Below are 23,386 nucleotides of genomic sequence, written 5' to 3'. Positions count from 1 at the left end.
TGGAAGAAGCACTGAGTAGCAAGAGCACAGAATGTACTCTGGATGGGGGACTTCAATGTCCGTCACCAAGAGTGGCTCGGTAGCACCACTACTAGCCAAGTCCTGAAGGACATAGCTGCCAGTCTGGGCCTGCAACAGGTGGTGAGAGAACCAACACAAGGGAAAAAGCTACTTGACGCCGTCCTCACCAATCCACCTGTCGCAGATGCATCTGTCCATGGCAGCATTGGTAGCAGTGAACACTGCACAGTCATTGTGGAGACAAAGTCCCGTCTTCACACTGAGGAACACCCTCTAACATGTTGTGCGGCACTACCACCGTGCTAAATGGGATAAATTCAGAACCGATCTAACAGCTCAAAACTGGGCATCCATGAGGCGGTGTGGACCATCAGCAGCAGCAGAATTGTATTCCACCACAATCTGTAACCTCATGGCCCAGCATATCCCTCACTCTACCATTACCATCAAGCCAGGGGACCAACCCTGGTTCAATAAGGAGTGTAGAAGAGCATGCCAGGAGCAGCACCAGGAGTACCTAAAAGTAAGGTGCCAACCTGGGGGAGCTGCAACACAGGACATGCATGCTAAAAATCGGAAGCAGCATGCAATAGACAGGGCTGAGCGATCCCACAATCAAATGATCAGATTCAAGTTCTGCAGTCCTGCCGCATCCAGTCATGAATGGTGGTAGACCATTAAACAACTAACTGGAGGAGGCGGCTCCATGAATATCCCCATCCTCGATTCTGGTGGAGCCCAGCACATGAGTGCAAAAGACGAGGCTGAAGCTTTTGCAACCATTTTCAGCCAGAAGTGCCGAGAGGATGATGCATATCGGCCTCCTCCTGAGGTTTCCACCATCACAGAAGCCAGTCTTCAGTCAATTCGATTCACTCCACGTGATAGCAAGAAACGGCTGAGCGCACTGGATACAGCAAAGACTATGGGCCCCGACAACATCCCAGCTGTTGTGCTGAAGACTTGTGTTCCAGAACTAGCCATGCCTCTAGCCAAGCTGTTCCAGTACAGCTACAGCACTGGCATCTATCCGACAATGTCAAAAACTGCCCAGGTATGTCCTGTCCATGAAAAGTAGGACAAATCCAATCCGGCCAATTACCACCCCTTCAATCTGCTCTCAATCATCAGCAAAATGCTGGAAGGAGTCATCGACAGTGCTATCAGTGGCACTTACTCACCAATAACCTGCTCGCTGATGCCCAGTTAGGGTTCCGCCAGGACCACTCGACTCGACATCATTACAGCCTTGGTCCAAACATGGACAAAGGAGTTGAATTCCAGAGGTGAGGTGAGAGTGACTACCCTTGACATCAAGGCAGCATTTGACCAAATGTGGCATCAAGGAGCCCTAGTAAAACTGAAGTCATTGGGAATCGGGGGGCGGGGGGGAATTCTCCACTGGCTGGAGTCATACCTAGCACAAAGGAAGATGGTTGTGATGGTTGGAGATCAATCATCACAGCCCCAGGACATTGCTGCAGGAGTTCCTCATGGCAGTGTCCTAGGCCCAACCATCATCAGCTACTTCATCAATGACCTTCCCTCCAACATAAGGTCAGAAATGGGGATGTTCACTGATGACTGCCCAGTGTTCAGTGCCATTCGCAACTTCTCAGATAATGAAGCAGTCCATGCCCGCGTGCAACAAGACCTGGACGACATTCAGGCTTGGGCTGATATGTGGCAGGTAACATTCATGCCACACAAGTGCCAGGCAATGACCATCTCCAACAAGCAAGAGTCTAACCACCTCCCCTTGACATTCAATGGTATTGCCATCGCCAAATCCCCCACCATTAACATCTTGGGGGGGTCACCATTGACCAGAAACTTAACTGGACCAGCCACATAAATACTGTGGCAACAAGAGCAGGTCAGAGGCTAGCTATTCTGTGGCGAGTGTCTCACCTCCTGACTCCCAAAGCCTTTCCACCATCAACAAGGCACAAGCCAGGAGTGTGATGGAATACTCTCCACTTGCCTGGATAAGTGCAGCTCCAACAACACTCGAAGCTTGACACCATCCAAGACAAAGCAGCCCGCTTGATTGGCACCCCATCCACCACCTTAAACATTCACTCCCTGCACCACTGGCGTACCGTGGCTGCAGTGTGTACCATCTACAAGATGCACTGCAGCAACTCGCCAAGGCTTCTACGGCAGCACCTCCCAAACCCGCGACCTCTTCCACCTAGAAGGACAAGGGCAGCAGGCGCATGGGAACACCACCACCTCCAAGTTCCCCCTCCAAGTCACACACCATCCTGACTTGGAAGTATATTGCCGTTCCTTCATCGTCGCTGGGTCTATATCCTGGAACTCCCTCCCTAACAGCACTGGGAGTACTTTCACCACACGGGACTGCAGTGGCTCAAGAAGGTGGCTCACCACCACCTTCAAGGGCAATTAGAGATGGGCAATAAATGCTGGCCTTGACAGCAACACCCACATCCCATGGAAAAAAAAACATTGGTCTTGAAATTGCGGTCGGAGGCTTTCTCCAGAGTACGCCTCTGACCCACGAAACATTTATGAATTTACCTCCAGGCACCCAGGCTGCGAAGAGTTGCGGTTTCTGCCCGCTAGTCGGAGTGCGGCGAAAAAGGCCCAGGGACGCAGGCGGTTCGGAAGTGTCCCTGGGATCAGGTGGACCAGGACTTCCAATAACAAAGGAGGATTCCATTGCAATCCTTTATGAAGGGAATCCCCTAATGATATGCAATGGAATCCCCAAATAATTATACAATGTACAGAATTTTAATAAATATGAGTGTACTGAATTGCAATTATTATATTCATAAGTCCCTTCATTGCACCAAACTCAATAAAAAATGTAATTATTTGATGAATAAATTTAAACATCTTAATCCGGGCCATTATTTGCATAAACTTATTTAAAGTGTATATGCATAATTTTGGATTTTTAAATGTTTTATTTAAGTCTTGTGTATATACCTTTTGCGTTGATGATAATAGCAGGCCCTATACCTGCTTTTACCAGCCATAAGAGTTGCTGGGCAGTTTTTGGGCAAATAGCCCAACTCTGCGCCAGCGATACTCATTTTTTCAGTTGGTTTGGATGATCTGTCAAAGCGTACCATATCCGGAACTTCCAGGGCCTTTCAGAGGGAATACAACGGCGTACTCTGAGAGTATGCCGTCAAAGACGCCACAATTTCAGGGCCATTATCTTTGCCTATAAACCTGGATCATGTGATATCTCAATCTTTTCTCCAGTGAAAACAAGTTCATCCTGTGGAGGTACACTTCATAGCCTACAGTTTTCGGTCTCAAATTATCCTGTTACAACTGTAATGAATCTGTCCTCTTGGAGGTAGAGTGGTCAGAATGTCGCACCCAATCCAACTGTGGTCTTCTCTGTATAAGTTAAATTAATTTAATGTAAACTGTTAGCCAAAAATGTTATGTCCTCAAGTTGCATCTCAATACTTTATTAGCATTGGTGATGACCTCATGTTGATTAAATATTTTTACTGATCAATAACCACCTCTAAATTCCTTTCCATATTGCCTAAGGACAACCGTTCATATATATGTGTTTGCTAAGTTGTGTATTGCTTCAGCTTATCAACATTAAATTCTCTCTCCTATTCAATAATCCCCTAATTTACCCGGATGATTGAGTACTTTTAATCTTACTGATCACTTGGGTACCCAGCTAGGTGTCATTATACTTGATAGTTACAATTACTAGGGCAGATCAGTTACTGGCACTCGGCATTGAGAGCAACTCCATGATGCCTTGATTGAAGTCAGAACTTCGATGGTCTGGCTGCTATTGACCCAAGTTAATGGGATCAACTGGTGGGTTTTTCTCACCAAGCCTAGAAGCAGGAAGAAGCCTAAAGAATTATGTTGGTCACTGACGGTGGCCACACCAGCTGGATGCTGTAGAGAGGTGATCTAGCACATTAGTTTTGAGTATCCACCATCAGTCCACTCCAACAGTCATGATATGAGTCAGTACTAACTCCAGCTCCACTCGAACCTCCTCCCGTCTTTCCTCATCTAATTCTGTCAGCATAACCCTCTATTCCCTTCTCCCTCATATGCTTATTTAGCCTCCCTTTAAATGCATCTATACTATTTGCCTCAACTACTCCCTGTGGTAGCGAGTTCCACATTCTCACCACTCTCTGGGTAAAGAAGTTTACCCAGGATGATCTTTGAAATAGAAATCCAAAAACTCAATGTTAGCTGCTGCATCAACACTACACAGTTCAAGTCCTACCTGAGATGTTGATGCCATCATCATTGGGTAACCCTTTTCTTTCAATTCCTGTTAGTTACATACTTGTTCCATTTGTGAAATACCCAGATGTGAACCCGTTTATGACCTTTGCAATCAAAACATTGTTCTAATCTTGTTCCTCGGACAGGATTATAGAACCAAATGTCCTGGAGCAAGAGATTTCTCTCTACATTCTTGCCTTTCTGACTTTAGCTTTAGAAGGAGCAGTAATGATGCTCATTACCCACTTTTATTAATTTGGGGCTGCCATAGATACCTTCTGTGGTTTAGTGGCATCAGCCATTCCCAGTACGATAGCAAAATACTGCGGATGCTGGAAATCCGAAATAACAGAAAATGCTGGAAAAACTCAGCAGGCCAGGCAACATCCGTGGAGAGAGGAAATAGAGTCAACGTTTCAGGTCAAAACCCTTCGTCAGGACTGAAAAAACACAGGAAATGAAACCTATTAAAAGGCCAGTTTGGGGGCTGGGAAATGGGGATGAAAGAACAAAAGAGAAGTGAAGAGACATTAAGAGGTATTCAAAACGAGACGAGATGGTGATAGGACTAGTAAAGAGACAAAAGACGGCTCTAGATTAGGTGTGAAATGCACTGGCAGAATGAGAGACAGCTGCCATGTGGGAGAGAAAAAAAGGGGGAAGGGCATAAAACAAAGGTGTGGATAAAAAGTATATGTAAAAATGTAATCATAACCTCGGCAGAACATTCAGATCATAACCTCGGCCCCCATTACATTTTTACATTTTTTATCCACACCTTTGTTTTGTGCCCTTCCCCCTTTTTTTTCTCTCCCACATGGCAGCTGCCTCTCATTCTGCCAGCGCATTTCACACCTAATCTAGAGCCGTCTTTTGTCTCCACTAGTCCTATCACCATCTCGTCTCGTTTTGAATACCTCTTAATGTCTCTTCACTTCTCTTTTGTTCTTTCATCCCCATTTCCCAGCCCCCAAACTGGCCTTTTAATATGTTTCATTTCCTGTGTTTTTTCAGTCCTGAAGAAGGGTTTCGACCGGAAACATTGACTCTATTTCTCTCTCCACGGATGTTGCCTGGCCTGCTGAGAGTTTCCAGCATTTTCTGTAACCATTCCCAGTAAGTGGGTCCAAGTGTCTTGATATTATCAGAGTTGACTCTCACTGCCTAATATCGTACAAGAGGGTGTAACAGTGGACCCCCCTTTGTGACTTAAACCGGATATCCGTGACTTTTGTACATTTATTTCTTCTGCCTCTCCGGCAGAGCCAGCTGACACGAGATGAGGCAAGACTTGGTTTGAATCATTAAGTTGCTCTATTGCACAGTGAGGTGAACATAGAGCATTAAATATTAGATTTACTTAGTTCAATTGGTACAACTTAGCTCCACATGGTAATGTATAAATAATGCACATGCTATGCTATCCCACTTCAGTGGCTCGCTTTGCTTGACTTAAACAGACTGACTCCTCTGCACTCTGACTCTTTGAGCCTACATTTTCTACCTCCGCGTCTTTTCTGCCGCAAACGTTGGATGGCCATTTTGGTGCTTGCTTCTTCTCTATCCATGAAACAGGATAAGACCAAAGGGTTTTCCACCACAGTGGGTGAGATGTGTTTTTCTGAACCCATTAATACGGGAGAAAAACAACTTCCTTTTGCTATTTAAAAAACCCTTTGTTAGGGTGTCTTGTTTCAAACTCATGAGACCATGCATTGCTTTTAAAAATCCAGCATTAGAAGTAACTCTTCTTTCTAAATCCTTTTTTGTGGAAAAATGGTCAACAACCATTTTTCAAATAGGAAGCATCTTGCGGATACCCCCCCCCCCCCCCCCCCCCACCTGTACATGCCCAGTTGGCATTTGCCTGTCATTATTAAAGTGAAAGGAAATTTGTAAACTTGCATCTTTATTATTATGGGTTCTGGCTACTTTGTTGTGCTGTGGTGTTCAATTTCCTGGGAAAGAAAAAATGAATGAAGTCCGGTAGGAGCGTGCCTTTATATGGTACAGAAGGGAATGGCATGGATTCCATGCCATCATATCATTTAACAGTAGCTACATGTTAAAGCGGTGTTGCATGTGATTCTCCCCATTAGAAATGAGGGCGTATTCTAATTGTATGTGGGCATGCTTCATGCCTTAAAAAAAAAAAAAAAATGAAGACACGACCAGATGTGTAATCTGTCTTTTAATATTCACATTCTGATGCATCTTTCACTTTTCGAGCAGTGATGCCAGATGTTCACTGTTAGGTAGGTGGAAGGTTTTCTATTGAGCCTCAGCTATTTAAATAAGGTCTAGTTACTCATTGTTACCTCCACCAGTAATGTTTGTCTCTTAATTTTGAACAGACCTGCTTGTAACTAGTAGAATTGGCTTCCCTATGGGAATGTTGATTTCTTTTGCCATCTTTAGCATGATTCTGTCAGAGGTGTTTGGAAATGGGAAATATTCTCCTTTCAAGAAAAATTAAAAAGTGGAGTTACAAGAATCTGCATAAACATTAATTGGTTGCCTAGTGTTAACTGGTCTTCTATCTTTAACTACATAATACTGAGGATGTGTTTATTGGAATGTCGTGGAAGTATTGCTGACTTCTGTAGGATGTCTCTAATCTTGCATTCTTGTACATAAGTCTATTATGAAATGTAGTTCCTATACTAGAAACTGTTTTAAAGAAATTATTTTCTTGTGTTCAGAAAGTATGATTCTGACAATTATTTTATAAATAATGATTGGGATAAGTGAAGGCATCTGTCTGCAATGTCTGTGTTCTTGTATCAATTCAGGATCTGGGTATTGCTGAGAATTCAAATCCAGTTTACCTGTTGTGGAAAGAACATACCAGTTTTGTGATTAATTATGAGCATTCATTTTCGGGTGAACAATTGTGAAGTTTAAATCTTCAGTTTAAAAAATTAAATAATGACTTTACAGTTGCATTTATTTGACATGTTATTGCATTTGAATACTATTCAATGATCTGGACAATGTAGTTAACATATCTCAATCTCTGCTTTTGTAGCTCTGATGACATGGATGGTCCAGTTGAAGATATAGGAAGTCGTTCATGTGTAACTAGGTTTGTGAAGACACTGTTGTCTATTATGGAGCATGGAGTCAAACCTCACAGCAAACACCTCACTGAATATTTTGCATTCTTGTTTGAGTTTGCCAAAATGGGAGAAGAAGAGGTAAATTAAATGGATGCACACAAGTCTTTAAACAGCATTGGAGGGAGGGGTAATTAGATGTTTTACCCCATTTTTACATATGACCCTACTAACTCAGTGTTATTTAATTGTTTCAGAGTCAGTTTCTTTTGTCATTGCAAGCTATATCGACAATGGTACATTTTTATATGGGAACAAAGGGACCAGAAAATGTAAGAATTTTTGAAACATTCACAACGAACTTGAAACTCATAATGTGCTATTATGCAAGTTTTTTGCTAAATTCTGGTGTTTTAATGCTAAAGTTTGTTAGTCATAAGTTAATTATGGCAAATTAAAATCTATCTAAGCTAGGTGTTGAATTTCCTTTTTCCATTTAGTTTTATGGGACTCAATTATGCAGTCACTTCTCAAGTTCTATTTCATTCTGAATTTTTGTTGGGAAGTACACACAGAAACCTTAGGATATCTCTTTAATATGCAGTATTGTCAACCATAGTGTTCCCATTAAGGGAATGATACAAATAGATAACTTTATTGACTGCTTATAGGATTTAATAAGAGACGACACTTGTTTGTAACAACTAAAAATAATACATTTTAATATCGGAACGATCTGAACTTTGGTATCACTTATATTTTTATGTTAAAATTTTTAGCAGTTCCCTCAGCCGCAAGTTGAAGTATTATCTGAAGAAGAAGGTGAGGAGGAAGAGGAGGAGGAAGATATTTTATCTTTAACAGAAGAGAAGTACCGTCCTGCAGCACTAGAGAAGATGATTGCCTTGATTGCACTTTTAGTAGAACAGTCTCGTTCTGAAAGGTAAGACATACATAGACTCATAGAAAGAGCTATCCAGTTAGTCCCCACTTCTCTGCTCTTTCCCCATAACCTTGCAAATTTTTCCTTTTCAAGTAATTGTTAAATATTGCAGGATTAAGATGAAGTACTATTCTTTTAATTTGTACATTTTTAACCATTTAAAATAAAACATCTGAACTACCTGTGTTAAATTGTTTTGATTCCAGGAGAAATTAGAAAATAAATGTAGTTTTGTTCGTTAAATTCCCATGTATAGGCTGTTTATTTATGAACTGTAAGTTCAGTGTCATTTCTGTTTACATGTGAAATCATTTGAATTTGACAGTAAAGTAATATGTCCAGCTTGTTTTAATTTGCACTTTGTAAAAGGTTGTAACATTTTATTTATTAGAAAATGAAGATTCATAATACCAAAGTATACTATTCTTATGTGTTATCCTAGTCTTGATATCCAGTACTTAACATTAGTAGTTTCCCTTTCTGATTGATTGTCTTTTTTTTTTAAATAGGCATCTTACATTGTCGCAGAATGACATGGCTGCCTTGACAGGAGGCAAGGTATCGTCAATAGACATAGAACTGGTGATATATATTTCTATTTTCTTTTAGAAATCCTTGTGTAAGATTTCAATGACCACATAGGATTGCAGCAAGAACCCATTCTTCATATATGTTACATTTTGGAATTAGACAGAAAATTGTCAACCTTCAATTACTTTAAAACATAAGTTAATGATACTGTTGGGTATTTCCTGTCCATCCCCATTGGAATCCCATCACTATTGCCTCACATTTTGCCATCTCAAGACCTGGTTGTGCAAGTCATTCTTCCTATTCAAGCTTTGTAGTGCTTCAAATTACTCCCATTTTTTGATCCACTTTGTTTCCAAAGTTTGCCCATTGTTTAATGAAGCCATTGAAAAATATAGTGCTACCACAGCAAGACTCTTCTAGTACACCATGTGTTACTGTAGTATTCCTCACATTTCCTGAATGTGCCTTCCTCTATGCAGAGAAGTGAAAATTCAATGAGAAAGTCCAACGAAACAATAAAATATTTCCATACTTCACTCTGTTTGTCCTAAATGGAATGCATTCAGAAAAATAAATTTTACTTAAGTTTATAATATTCAGAATGCCAGCCAAATTCACTGTCTGAATTTTAGCTCCTGAGTCGTTTTTTTTCTCCGCTCCTCCCACCCTCCTGGTGTACTTACAGGTTGTTTCATTCTTATGATATGCATGAATTTCTTTAGACACAGTAACACTGGAAATGTTTGTTTAATTCCCCCAAAAAGTATATATTCTACAGCATCTGAAAGGTTTCAGAAAAATCCATTAATGATGTATGCCAAATACTGATGATGTAGCATATCGCCAAGATTCATTGCCGGCCTGCAAGATGCGATATCATTTATTGTTTAAATCACAGAAGATCATGTCCATCTTGAGTACAATTTATAGACCAACATTTTTTTGGCCATGGTAATTTAAAATAAAATGTTTGCCCTCCTTTTTGATACCACAATAATACCATGGCTGTAATTTGAATTTCTAACTCTTAATCATCATGCAATATAAATAATTTTCATTATTGAGCAAGAAATGTTAGACTTGACACCTAGATTTTCAAATTCAATTTGTGTAGTGATTTGGTGCATTTAAAAAAAGGTTAGCCTAGTGTCCATTAACTTAAGGTTTCTGTTGTGCATATGAAAATGGTTCACAACATAGTTATTGAGGAAAACAACAAGTGGCAGAAAGTAGGCTCTGGCTTAATGGTTTCTTAATTACAGAATAATCAAGGATATGATCAGATCAAATCATATTTAACATTACATTGTTCTCTGGCAATTTAGAGTGGTCTTTTAGTGGTTCTGCCAAATGATGACTGTTTTGCCAGTTATACACTGGTTGTGCTAAAAATATTAAACGTAGTGCTTTAGGATGCCCATATGCTGAAATATGAATTTCATGCTAAATTTTAAATAATGAACACAAGATTACACAAAGGAAATTCTAACAGACTGCTGAAGGCAGTTAACATTTTGTGTTGTGATGATTCTACATTTGAAATGGGTTTTCCTTGCAGTTTGTTTCAGTCTCAAGACATGAGTTTTAGGACATGTTATACATGCTTTGTTCATTGGTAGTGGTTCAAAGTTGTGCTGTTAGTGCTGGGGTACTATACCATTTGTGGACATTTCTGAAGTTTAGAATTTATAGTTTTATTTTCTTTTTCAGGGTTTCCCGTTTTTGTTCCAACATATCCGTGATGGCATTAACATCAGACAGACGTGCAATTTGATCTTCAGCCTCTGTCGTTACAATAATCGACTTGCAGAACACGTATGCACTTTTTGTGTTGGTACAATTCGGGAGCGATGCTTTTCATTTTCATAGATCTTCAGGGGGGGGGAAATGGCAAATGTTTTTAAATAAGGTTCTCTCTTTGTGTATTTAGATTGTGTCCATGCTATTCACATCAATAGCAAAGCTGACTCCTGAGGTATGTCTATTACATTGTTGTATTGTTTTTCATTTGACTTTGAGGGAAAGTACTTACACTTATTCTAGATTTTTCCTGTGAACTTGATGTAGAATTATATATTTTTTTACACAGAATCTTACTTTTTTTTTATTCCTCACCAATTTTCTCCCTCAATTCCTTTCCTCAAGGTGTTGACTCCTTGCTGGGATAGGACCCCTGGGTGCTACTCACCCTTCGGTAACAGCAGTTATCATGGGTGACTTTAATCTACATATAGATTGGGCTAACCAAATTAGTAACAATACTGTGGAGGAGGAATTCCTGGAGTGTTTACGGGATGGTTTCCTGGACCAATATGTCGAGGAACCAACTGGAGATCAGGCCATCTTAGACTGGGTATTATGTAATGAGAAAGGATTAATTAGCAATCTTGTACGAGACCCCTTGGGTCGGAGCGATCATAATATGATAGAATTCTTCATTAAGATGGAGAGTGAAGTAGTAGTTGACTCAAGAGACTAGGGTACTGAATTTAAATAAAGGAGACTACGATGGTATGAGGTGCGAGTTGGGTAGGATTGATTGGGGAATGTCACTCAAAGGGTTAACGGTGGATGGGCAATGGCAAACATTCAAAGATCGCATGGATGAACTACAGAATTTGTTCATCCCAGTTTGGCATAAAAATAAAACAAAAAAGGTGACTCAACCGTGGCTAACGAGGGAAATTAGGGATAGCATAAGATCCAAGGAGAGGACATATAAATTGGCCAGAAGAAGCAGTAAACCTGAGGATTGGGAGCAGTTTAGGATCCAACCAAGGAGGACAAAGGGATTAATTAAGAGGGGGAAAATAGAGTATGAGAGTAAGCTTGCAGGGAACATAAAAACTGACTCTAAAAGCTTTTATAGATATGTGAAGAGAAAAAGATTGGTGAAGTCAAGCGTAGGTCCCTTGCAGTCAGAATCAAGGGAATTTATAATGGGGAACAAAGAAATGGCAGACCAATTAAATACATACTTTGGTTCTGTCTTCACAAAGGAGGACACACATAACCTCCCAAAGATGTCATGGAACATAGGGTCTAATGAAAGGGAGGAACTGATAGAAATCAGTATTTGTAGGGAAATGGTGTTAGGGAAATTGATGGGATTGAGGGCCGACAAATCCCCAGGGCCTGATAATCTACATCCTAGGGCACTTAAGGAAGTGGCCCAGAAATAGTAGATGCATTGCTGGTCATCTTCCAAAATTCGATAGACTCTGGAACAGTACCCATGTTACCCCACTGTTCAAAAAGGGTGGTAGAGAGAAAACGGGGAATTACAGACCGGTAAGCCTGACATCGGTAGTGGGGAAAATGCTAGAGTCCATTATAAAGGATGTAATGGCAGAGCACTTGGAAAAAAGTGACCGGATCGGACAAAGCCAACATGGATTTACAAAAGGTAAATCGTGCTTGACTAATCTACTGGAATTTTTTGAGGATGTAACTGGTAAAATAGATAAGGGAGAACCAGTGGATGTGGTGTATTTGGATTTTCAAAAGGCTTTCGATAAGGTCCCACATAAGAGATTAGCGTGTAAAATTAAGGCACATGGGATTGGGGGCAAGGTATTGACTTGGATAGAGAACTGGTTGGCAGACAGAAAGCAAAGAGTTGGAATAAATGGCTCTTTTTCCGAGTGGCAGGCAGTGACTAGTGGGGTACCGCAGGGATCGGTCCTTGGACCCCAGCTATTCACAATATATATTAATGATCTGGACGAGGGAACTAGATGTAATATCTCCAAGTTTGCAGACGACACAAAGCTGGGTGGGCGTGTGTGCTGTGAGGAGGATGCCAAGAAACTCCAGGATGATTTGGACAGGTTGGGTGATTGGGCAGAAGCATGGCAGATGCAATATAACGTGGATAAATGCGAGGTTATCCACTTTGGTGGCAAAAACAGGAAGGCAGATTATTATGTGAATGGCAATAGATTGGGAGAAGGGGAAGTGCAACGAGACCTGGGCGTCCTTGTGCACCAGTCGCTGAAAGTAAGCATGCAGGTGCAGCAGGCGGTTAAGTAGGCAAATGGTATGTTGGCCTTCGTAGCGAGAGGGTTTGAGTACAGGAACAAGGATGTCTTGCTGCAGTTGTACAGGGCCTTGGTGAGACCACATCTTGAGTATTGTGTGCAGTTTTGGTCGCCTTATCTGAGGAAGGATGTTCTTGCCATGGAAGGAGTGCAGCGAAGATTCATCAGGCTGATACCTGGGATGGCAGGAATGACGTATGAGGAGAGATTGGGTCGATTGGGCTTGTACTCGCTGGAGTTTAGAAGAATGAGAGGGGATCTCATTGAAATTTTATAAAATTCTAACAGGACTAGACAGACTAGATGCTGGAAGGATGTTCCCGATGGTCGGGGAGTCCAGAACCAGGGGTCACAGTCTAAGGATAAGGGGTAAGCCATTTAGGACAGAGATGAGGAGGAATTTCTTCACCCAGAGAGTGGTGAACTTGTGGAATTCTCTGCCAAAGAAGGCAGTAGAGGCCAATTCATTAAATATATTCAAGAAGGAGTTGGATATATTTCTTAAGGCTAAAGGGATCAAGGGATATGGAGAGAAGGCAGGAACAGGGTACTGAATTTGGATGATCAGCCATGATCTCATTGAATGGCGGAGCAGGCTCGAGGGGCCGAATGGCCTAATCCTGCTCCTATCTTCTATGTTTCTATATCTTGCCCCAAGTGGATATTATTTATGTGTGAGCCTCAGTAGCGAACGTCAGCAGGCTATTCAGCCATGGCACAGCAGCATAGCTAAGCTTCGTCTTGACCTTGCCTGACATCCACATGTATATTTCCGATAGGGGTTACTAGATAACGATTAAGAGCCTTGTCCAATTTTCCTCACCCTAATTCAGGGGTTGCTTGAGGTCAGTTGTAGTACCCCACCACCAGTCTGGCTAAAGTTACCTAACTCGGCACAGACCAGGAATCAAAATTTTCACATTTGTATGGCTCAGCTACTCAATTTCTGAGAAGGCTGGGGCATTAACAGAGTGTTTAATTGATTAACACGTATAATCCAGCCAAGATGGGCCATGGAAATAGATGCACTGTGGTTTTTTGTTGTAATATAAAGACAATAGCATAGGTCCTGGTGTGGTATGATGAACAGTGAATGGAACTTACTTCAGAATATAAGAGGCATAGGGTGAAAGTGTAGTTATGAGGAGAAGACTTCTTCATACAATACCAAGGGTTGTTTTACCCTCTTGGAAAGATTTTGCTTTTGAATTTAAACAACACTGAGTAAGTGATGCGGAGACTGTGGATAGGAGCCACACTGAGCATATCTTCCTTTCCAAGTTTGCCACTTTGTATTGGCAGCCAGTAGAATTGCTGGAAAGGAGACCAAAGCCCCTGTCAGTTTTTCCACTTCACCCTGACCAGATGTACTGCTTTGTTACTGCAAGGTACACCCACATTCATACAGCTAAGAATTCTTGTAACTTTGTTAAATAGCAACTACGTTTGAATGACTGACAAAGCTGTAATACAGAACTGGGATCTAAAAAAAATCACATCTTCCATTGGTACCTGTCTCTCTGGTCATTAAAGCTTTGCAACATGTTTAAGTCAAAAGTGTTAATCATATATAAAAATGTATACTTTATATTATTTCTAGGCTGCACAGCCTTTCTTTAAGCTACTATCTATGTTGATGGAGTTTGCTGGTGGACCACCTGGAATGCCTCCATTTGCTTCTTATATCCTTCAGAGAATTTGGGAGGTATGCATAAATTTTCAACCTGGTTAAAATTTAATGCAGCATTATAAATTTTAAGTGTTTTTTAACTTTCACAAACGGTGGAATTTGGAACACTAAATTTGTTTTATGGGGATAAGTTATGATATGTACTAATTGAATTAATAACTTTTAAGCATAATTTGTATCAATTTACTTCAATTTAGGAATACAGGTTGAGCGTCCAAAACCCGGACTTCGGGATGATTGGTGGCAGGGTCATCCGGAATCCAGACACCCTGTCGAACCGAAACTCGGAACGTGTTTCTGATGTCCGAAGTCCGGAAATGCCCGAGCCCAGGTTGCGATATTTCCGGACTTCGGACATCAGAAACATGTTCCGAAGTCCAAAAAAACATGAAAACCGGCTCGACCTCGGTCCCGAGGTTGCCGGATTCAGGACACTCAACCTGTAGTTGGATACACAATTTGTGTATCAATCAAAATGAAAGATGCTTTGCTTATTTGAATGCTGACAGTTGCACTTGGTATTAGGAGATTTTGAATTATGTTTTATGCTATTAAAATAATTTAATACCTATCCTTTTGCTTTTGATTAGGTTATTGAATACAATCCTTCTCAGTGCTTAGATTGGCTGGCAATGCAAACACCTCGCAATAAGCTAGCTCATAGCTGGGTACTTCAAAACATGGAGAACTGGGTGGAGCGTTTTTTGCTGGCACACAACTATCCTAGAGTCAGAACATGTAAGTTACGTATGGCAAAAGATACCAGCATTGCAGGAAAAAATGGTGGTGCTGGGCACATGTTTTAATGTTCTGGATTTTAATTGAGAGCGGTTGAAGAGTTACTACATTTATATATTTTGTACATCATTTAAATGTGGTGGGGTGGTCAAATTAAGCCAATTGAGTTTGCCGTATCAATCGGGATCAGTTTCCAGAATGTATTCGACTATTCCAACCCCAAAACCTCTCAATCAATTTAGAATTAATTTGTTTTGACAGAATTCAATCGGTATTCACTGCACTAAGTGACAATCTATTCCTAAATAAACATGAATATGTTGAGTTTAGCTTCTGTTTTTTAAGTTTATAATCCTCTTTATCTACGTGCTGTGTAAAATAGCTGTAAATCCACATTACTGATTTTCTGTATTGCTTTTGAAAATTTGTCTTGTCCTCTACATTCTTAACCACCTTTTCCCTGGACTTTGGTAAAACAGCATCATGAAATGCAATGATTCCATACATAGTCTGTTACCATATACCCTATTCAGTATCAAGACTATTGGCCTGGAATTTGCGGTCAGCGGCGAAGCGACGATCGCTGTTGACCTTGAAGAAAGCTGCTTTCTCGACATTAATTTGATTGTAGCGCTGTCTATAGGGAATCTCCCGCGTCCAGCAGCAGTAATGTCATCAAGCTAGCTTAGAAGCCAATCACATTGAAGAATTCTCAGACAACAAACCAGGAAATTAAAGGCAGCTTTTATCATTCACTTTTTTTTAAAATTTTAGAGAGCGAAATGAAGATTGGAACATGCACATGGGGTTAAAGTAGAAGTTGAAATACCATAAACAAACTTTAAAAAATCTTTATTTTTATTATTTAAAAAATATAGTAATTTTTATCATAATGGAAAAATTTTATATTCCACAAATATAAAATTATTTTTTCAGCACCAGAACAGTTCTTCAGTAGTTATTACTCAGCGCGCTGTTAAAAATCCTAGTTACACCTCATTGAACAAGGCTTAACTTTTTGAGGCTTTTTACAGTGATATTGGAGCGGAAAAAGGGAAGTTTTCGTCAGTTCAAGTGATTTCACTGATTGCCAGCTATGGGGAGTTCCTGTGGCGGAGCAGGGACATGACTAACTGCAACTTCAGGATTTCTGCGTTTATCGGGGCATGCGCTAAATCCTGAAGTTACGGTCAGTTTCAGAGGGGTAATTGTCACCGCAAAATCCGGGCCATTGTTTTTGAATGATCAAGAACAGTGAAATGATAAATGCATTGCAATCAGTATGTAGCTAAGTATTATGGTTCATTATGTTGATTGTAATTTTATTCATTCCCTACAGCTGCAGCTTACCTTTTGGTTTCTCTCATTCCAAGTAATTCTTTCCGTCAGATGTTCCGATCTACACGTTCTTTGCATAATCCTACACGTGATTTGCCTCTTAGTCCAGACACTACTGTTGTCCTCCATCAAGTGTACAATATCCTCCTGGGTCTGCTTTCAAGAGCCAAGCTGTATGTTGATGCTGCTGTCCATGGCACCACCAAATTAGTTCCTTATTTCAGCTTCATGACCTACTGTTTGGTCTCAAAGACTGAGAAGTTGATGTTCTCTAGTTACTTCATGGACCTCTGGAACCTCTTCCAACCTAAACTGTCTGAACCTGCTATTGCAACAAACCACAATAAACAGGCACTGCTCATCTTCTGGTACAATGTGTGTGTGGACTGCCCAGAAAATGTGCGCTTCATTGTACAGAATCCCGTAGTAACAAAAAACATTGCTTTTAATTACATCTTGGCTGATCATGATGACCAAGATGTTGTTCTGTTTAACCGTGGGATGCTGCCTGCGTATTATGGGATTTTACGCTTGTGCTGTGAACAGTCCCCTGCTTTCACACGGCAATTGGCTTCTCATCAGAATATTCAGTGGGCTTTCAAAAATCTTACACCTCATGCAAGCCAGTACCCAGGGGTAAGTGTTGGTATTTATTTAATTGTTCTCAGCCTGACTACTTCCTGTGAGATGTTTTAGTAAACCAAATTAGTTCATCTTGAAAATGTTGCATAACCTAATCTGCTGGAAAGGCATTTAGAACAGCCAGAAATGCTGAGCATCAAATCTTTAACTTAGTTGATGATATAAAATTCGATTTTAAAGTTGAACATAATTGTAAATCGAACATAATTGTAAATTTACCAGTGTTAAATTTTGGTGCCTACATTTAGATTGTTGTGTTTATTTTATTTTTGTGCAAAAGTTCTTTCCATCTGTTTCACGTTGTAAATGCAGCACCGATGAAACAGATGTATTTTTGCAAAAAAAAGTGAGTCTTAAAATAAAAACCAATAGCTTTCCAGCATAACTGCACAGTAAGTTGACACCTGGTGCTATATTAACATGGTTTTTAAACCAAGGTCTAAATGGACTTGTGCATTGATGGGCATCTTTGGCTACTTTTGTCTGCATTTGACACTAGTAAATGGATCAGATTTGTATGCATTGGTAAAACAATATTACATTTTTTTGTGACTTTTTGTACTTCTCAAGAAGATAGATGCCAATATTGAGGAATGGAACACTTTTCATTTCTGGCATCCACTTTCAGTACATCATGTATTCTTGGGACAAGTATAACAAAGTTAGATGGAGAGTAAAAGTTGGTTTGTTTCCATAACTTGCATTTATGTAGTGCCTTAAACGTAGAAAAATGTCCCATGGTGCTTCAGCGAAGCGCAGTCAGATAAAAATGGATGCCGGGCCAAAGAAGGACAGTGTTACCAAAAGTTTGGTCCAAGAGGTGGGTTTTAAGGAGAGTCTTAACGGAGGAGAAAAGTAGGTAGAGAGGCACAGAGGTTTAGGGGGGAATTCCAGAATGTAGGGCATAGAGGGCTGAAGGTGTGACCGCCAATGGTCGAGAGAAGAGGGAGGGGGTGCTTAAAAGGCCAATATAGGTCACCTAGTGAGCGGGACCTGGTGCAGGCAGCAGAGATATGGATGGTGGAGGATGGGAGGCCGACTCAGAGTGCATTGGATTAGTCGAATCTGGAGGTGACAAAGGCATGGATCAGGATTTCAGCAACAGGTGGACTGTGGCAGAGGCACGCAATGTTCCAGAGGTAGAAGTAAGCGGTCTTTGTGATGCAGAAGTTAGGAAGCTCAGCTTGGGGTCAAATAGGATGCCGAGATTCCAAACAGTTTGGTTCAACCCAAGATAGTGGCTCGATAGGGAGATTTTATAACATTGTGGAACAGTTCAAGCACAAGCTATACATATGGACTGTGCATAGGCTGTCTGGCAGCTTTAATCCAGTCCCTGTTGTTGCCAAATGCGTAATTTACAACTGTGCATGATTTGGAACTTTAAAAATGTTGTGATGATGTAGCAGGACTCAACTCTGATTGGTGGGATAACAGTGAAGTAAAATTTAACTGGTGTTAAATTTTGATGTTAATACTTAGAAATATGTGCTGTTCCCCCTATACTGACATTCTTCACCTTATGTACAGAAAGAAGTAGCCCATAATCAACCTTTAACAAAATTGCTGAATATCTGGATAGGCTGTGCTTACTGACTTAAATCCTTCAGCAACACAGCCCAAATGGACTGAGGAGAAGGTATTGCCATAGGTCAGACTTGATTAGTTATAATCTAAGCCTAGAGAAAATCTGTACATATAAACCAGAGGTACATCTTAATGTGAGCCTCTTGTATGGCGCTTGGTCCAGTCGTCTGTTTTTTGCCCCTGAAACCATGGCCAATCCTGCCCATTATACTGCTGCCACTCCCAATCCCCTAATTGATGAACAGCTGCGTACTCAAAACTGCTCAAAATGTTGGCGTCCATTCTATTAGTCAAGCACCTCATGATATCTAGATAGTGGCTACTCATGAGTTAATTGGCTAATTAAAATTATATCTAACATTTTGTGTGCGCTTGCTGAATGAAACCCTTAGAGAACAATACCAATAGCTGAACAAAGTTATAGCTGTACTGTTCACACTGCAAATGCATTGGCTGAAGAAGAGGGGGGAGGAAGCGATTGTGTGAAGGATGCCAAAGGAAAGAGAAAGACAACAAGTATGAATTTCTATAATTATTTTTATATATGCATTTTTTTCTTTGGGGTGGAGGGGGGTAAATATACGTATGTATTTTAAGCAGGCTTTTAGTTTCCATGCTGCTAGGCAGCCTTTTTGGTCCTTCATCCCAATCTTGAGGTGTCTAGGAATGGATAATTTAATGCCTCGCTGTTACTGAATGTTCCAGTCTCTGATACTCCTGATTGAGTAAAACGGATAGCAAGTGACAAGGAAAGTTATGGAGCCCTTTGCTTCTGAAACCTCATAGCTGAAGTATGGCTCTGTGAAGGCAACTCTCCAACCTATCCTCTTGGTACTTAGATGGAGAAAGTGCAGGGTACAGAATGATGAGACTTGCAGGATCTGGTCTACAACCAAACTTTGGCCAACTAGTTTGTGGAAACAATTTATAAAATCCTAGAAACTGACCGTTTTAACCAACTTCCAGAATCGTAATGTTACAGCACAAAAACATGCCTATTTAGCCTATTCAATCCAATTATGACCGTATCTTTCTCCACATGAGCCAACTACACTAATCTTATTCACCTACTTGCCCCCATGCCCCTTATTAATCCTTTTTTTTAAGGAACTAGCTAACTGCCTTTTACATACAAACATACAGAAAAGGAGGACAGGTGGTCCATCGAGCCTGACCTATAACAAAGAATACAGAACTTGGATTTATATAGTGCCTTTCACGACCTCAGGACATCCAAAAGTGCTTTACCACCAGTGAAGTACTTTAGAAGTGCAGCCACTGTTGTAGGAGACACAGCAGCCAATTTGTGCACCGCAAGATCCCACAAACAGTAATGAGATAACGACCAGATAATCTGCTTTAGTGATGTTGGATGAGGGATAAATATTGGTCAGGACACCTTTCGAATGCTCATTTAAATAGTGCCATGGGATCTTTTACGTCCACCTGAGAAAGCAGACGGGGTCTCAGTTTAACGTTCCATCCAAAAGACAGCATCTCTGACAGTGCAGCACTCCCAAGGGTCAGCCTAGATTATATGCTCCAGTCCCTGTAGTGGGAAATGACCCCTTGATCTTCTAACTCGGGTGTGAGTGCTACTACTGTGCCGAGGCTGACGCCTGCTAGCATGGTGTAACTTCTGCACACCATCACCCACATTTCTCCTCCAACCATGCAGCTATTCAATCTCCTGGGAGAGGCAAAAAAAACATAGAAACATCCGTGGGCCAATTTAGAGAACAAAACCTGGAAAATCCTCTGACCCCCCAAAGGCGATTAAATAAGTTCCAGGAGACAATGATGACTGGGTGACACGTTCCCCAATAACCACTAACTTCAATATACAGAGATGTTGGTCTTTCTCAGGAATTCATCCAGCTCCCTCTTGAATGCTTGCAGCAAATCACTGCATGTGCTTCTTCCAGAGGTCGATGTGCAAAAATAAGTACCTCTTGGCATTCAAGAGTTCTATACTTACACAATTTATACTTGTGTCCCTGGTCCTTCCTAACTGATCTAGCTCTATCCGCATAGTGAGTCTAATCCTTTTATGACTTTATAAATAGCTTTATCAAATCTCCTCAGTCACTTTCTAGAGTAAAACATCCCAGTTCTCAAGTGTATCATGGTAACTGAGGGCACTTAAACTGGCTATCAATCTAGTGACCCTTTGAACCTTTTCCAGGGCCTCTGCATCACAGTGTTCTCAATGTAACCTGAACAAGGCCTTATAGAGAGAGAATTATATTTATTGTTTTATATTATCCTGGCAGTGCATCCGAACACCCTATTTGCTTTTACTACAGTCTTGTGGCACTGGTCGTGGACCTTCAGTGACTCATGCACTGTAACACTTGTGTCCTTCTCCCACTCAGCAGCCCTGAGCACATGCCCTTTATGGTATATGCACATTTGATGTTGCCCCAACCCAAGTGCATTATGCTTTTTTTTAATCTATATTAAAAGCATCTGCCAGATACAAACCCATTCCCCTATTGCATCTAGATCAGTCTGCAATCTATTTTTCTCTTCTAACTTCCTTACGCCTGATCTTTGTGTCATCCACGAACTTACATATGGTTCCCTGGACTCCTTTGCCCACATCATTCATAAAGTTGAATAGCACTCCACTAGTGACCTGTCCCTACACACAACCAATACAATTAATAACTCCTTTCTGTGTATGAGACTGTCGGCAGTACCTTTTATCCAACCCAAAATCTGCCCGCCAAATCTACAGGACTTCACTTTATTAGTAGCTCTTTTTGAAAGGTACACCATGTCGACCGGGCTTACGAAATCTGAAATTCAGTCAAGTTGGTGAGACCGGTCCTTTTCAAGAGCTATATTGATATTACTGTAATAACCCCTTCTCTGTCAAGGTGGTCATACAGTGCATTTCTAATGATCCCTTCTAGGGTTTTGCCTATAACTGAAGTCAAGCTAACGGGCTTTTAATTTCCAAGTTCTGACTTGCTGCATTTTTTAAATATAGGCAACAAATGGATTCTCGTCTTGTCCATGGGAACAATTCCAGACCCTAGCGAGCTGTTTAATATGTGAACAAGTGGATCACACAGCATCCTCGTGAATGCTGTCAGGGCCAGCAGCACAATCCATTTTGAGATCACTAATTCTAGCTAGGACTACAACTGCATCTACTTATCATTTCAATTATACTATCAACCCTATCATGTATTATTGTTAACCCAGTATTATCTTCAGTAGCGAGACTTATACAAAATAGCCATTTAAAATCTCTGCCCTCTCCAAGGGAGTCCTTAATGGCCCTCTGACTCCTAATAAAGATGAAATATACTTTTATGTTGCTACCACACCCATCTACAATCCTCTTCTGAAGTGTCCTTTTTGGCTGCTCTATTGGCAGTTTTTGTTTTCTTCAGCTGAATTCAATACTGATCCCTGTTCTCCTGGAGAGTTATTTTCCGTAAGCCTGTACTGTCTTAAAATAGACTTCTGTTTTCACTTGAGTAGTAACGAATTCAGTCTTATGGTTATAATCATTTTTTTCTTTTAACTTCAGCATAAAAAACAATTTACAAGCGGAGTATAGTCACAGATAGAGCACGTGGACCTAGGTATGGGTCTTTTTGTGCTGCTTGAGCAAAGGAAAAGCTTATATTTATACACTGTTTTCTTATCAAACCGGAACTGACATTGCCTAATATGGTAGTCTCTGGCGACTGCATAATCCAGAGACACAAGTCTACATTTTCTTCAACATACATCAACAACATTAGATGAATGTAAAAACACTGTGGCCTTGCTGTGGTAAGCATAAACCTTCTAGTCTCCAGACATTCTTAAACATAACATTTCTAATCTGAACATTCTACAGGAAGCTTTGGTTTATCTGGAGGTTGTATGTCCGGAATACTCGATCTAACGGCAACAATCGGGAGCCGTTTTTTTAGTTCTCGTTCTTTTTTTTTCCCAGTCAGGCACTGCAAGGTCTGTAGCTATAGCAACAGCTTCAGCTAGAGACGCTTGCAGCTGCAGCCGACTCTTTAGAAGCTGTTGCTAAGCAACAGTGTTGGTTGTCAGATACGGAGATGAAAACCTCCGTATGCTTCAACATTAACTTTGTATGTCCAGCAGTTTTGATAGATCGGCAACACGCCAGTCCTGTCGGTGCCGGATATCACAAAGTTTCCTGTATTATGAAAATATCCAAGGCCAGTTGCGTACACCGGCTGTTGCCAAGTGAAATCTGTCTCTCTCTCTCTCTCTCTCTCTCTCTCTCATTTTTCCCTATATTAAATGAACTAAACATGAACACCTTTCAGAAACTGAAGTAACCAAGTTCCATATGCCAACATGTCTTTTTTTTCCCCAATGGGTTACGTTACCTCTTAGCAAAGTGTTTTATATCCCTCTTTATCTTTAATAATACTGGCTTCCTCTTAGTGCCCTTGCTAGCTCCTTACCTTTCCTTATATTTTCTATGTTCCTCATCAGTTTCCTCACACGACATAATGCAATGGCAAGGATCCCTAATGCTATTATCTGGGCTATCACC

General features: G+C 40.8%; 1 protein-coding gene across 5 annotated transcripts in view; it reads left to right on the top strand.

Moving 5' to 3' along the window:
* usp34 (ubiquitin specific peptidase 34) overlaps window positions 1-23,386 on the top strand; it is a 277,821-nt gene that overhangs the window by 198,581 nt on the left and 55,854 nt on the right. For 3 of the 5 annotated variants that reach the window (XM_085981443.1, XM_085981440.1, XM_085981439.1), the window contains exons 59-67: window positions 7,307-7,475; window positions 7,592-7,666; window positions 8,114-8,277; window positions 8,787-8,859; window positions 10,522-10,626; window positions 10,742-10,786; window positions 14,452-14,556; window positions 15,132-15,279; window positions 16,619-17,253. In XM_085981443.1, coding sequence (XP_085837569.1) covers window positions 7,307-7,475; window positions 7,592-7,666; window positions 8,114-8,277; window positions 8,787-8,859; window positions 10,522-10,626; window positions 10,742-10,786; window positions 14,452-14,556; window positions 15,132-15,279; window positions 16,619-17,253 — 1,519 coding nt within the window. The remainder of the gene's footprint in view (window positions 1-7,306; window positions 7,476-7,591; window positions 7,667-8,113; window positions 8,278-8,786; window positions 8,860-10,521; window positions 10,627-10,741; window positions 10,787-14,451; window positions 14,557-15,131; window positions 15,280-16,618; window positions 17,254-23,386) is intronic. The other 2 variants (XM_085981444.1, XM_085981442.1) reach the window with 1 other exon arrangement.

The sequence above is a fragment of the Somniosus microcephalus genome, chromosome 3 (assembly GCF_052327205.1).
Source record: "Somniosus microcephalus isolate GS21.2 chromosome 3, FLI_Smic_1.0, whole genome shotgun sequence".
Classification (NCBI taxonomy): Eukaryota; Metazoa; Chordata; class Chondrichthyes; order Squaliformes; family Somniosidae; genus Somniosus; species Somniosus microcephalus.
Note: the sequence above shows the minus strand (reverse complement) of the source record. Positions and strands in the feature narration are given on the sequence as shown.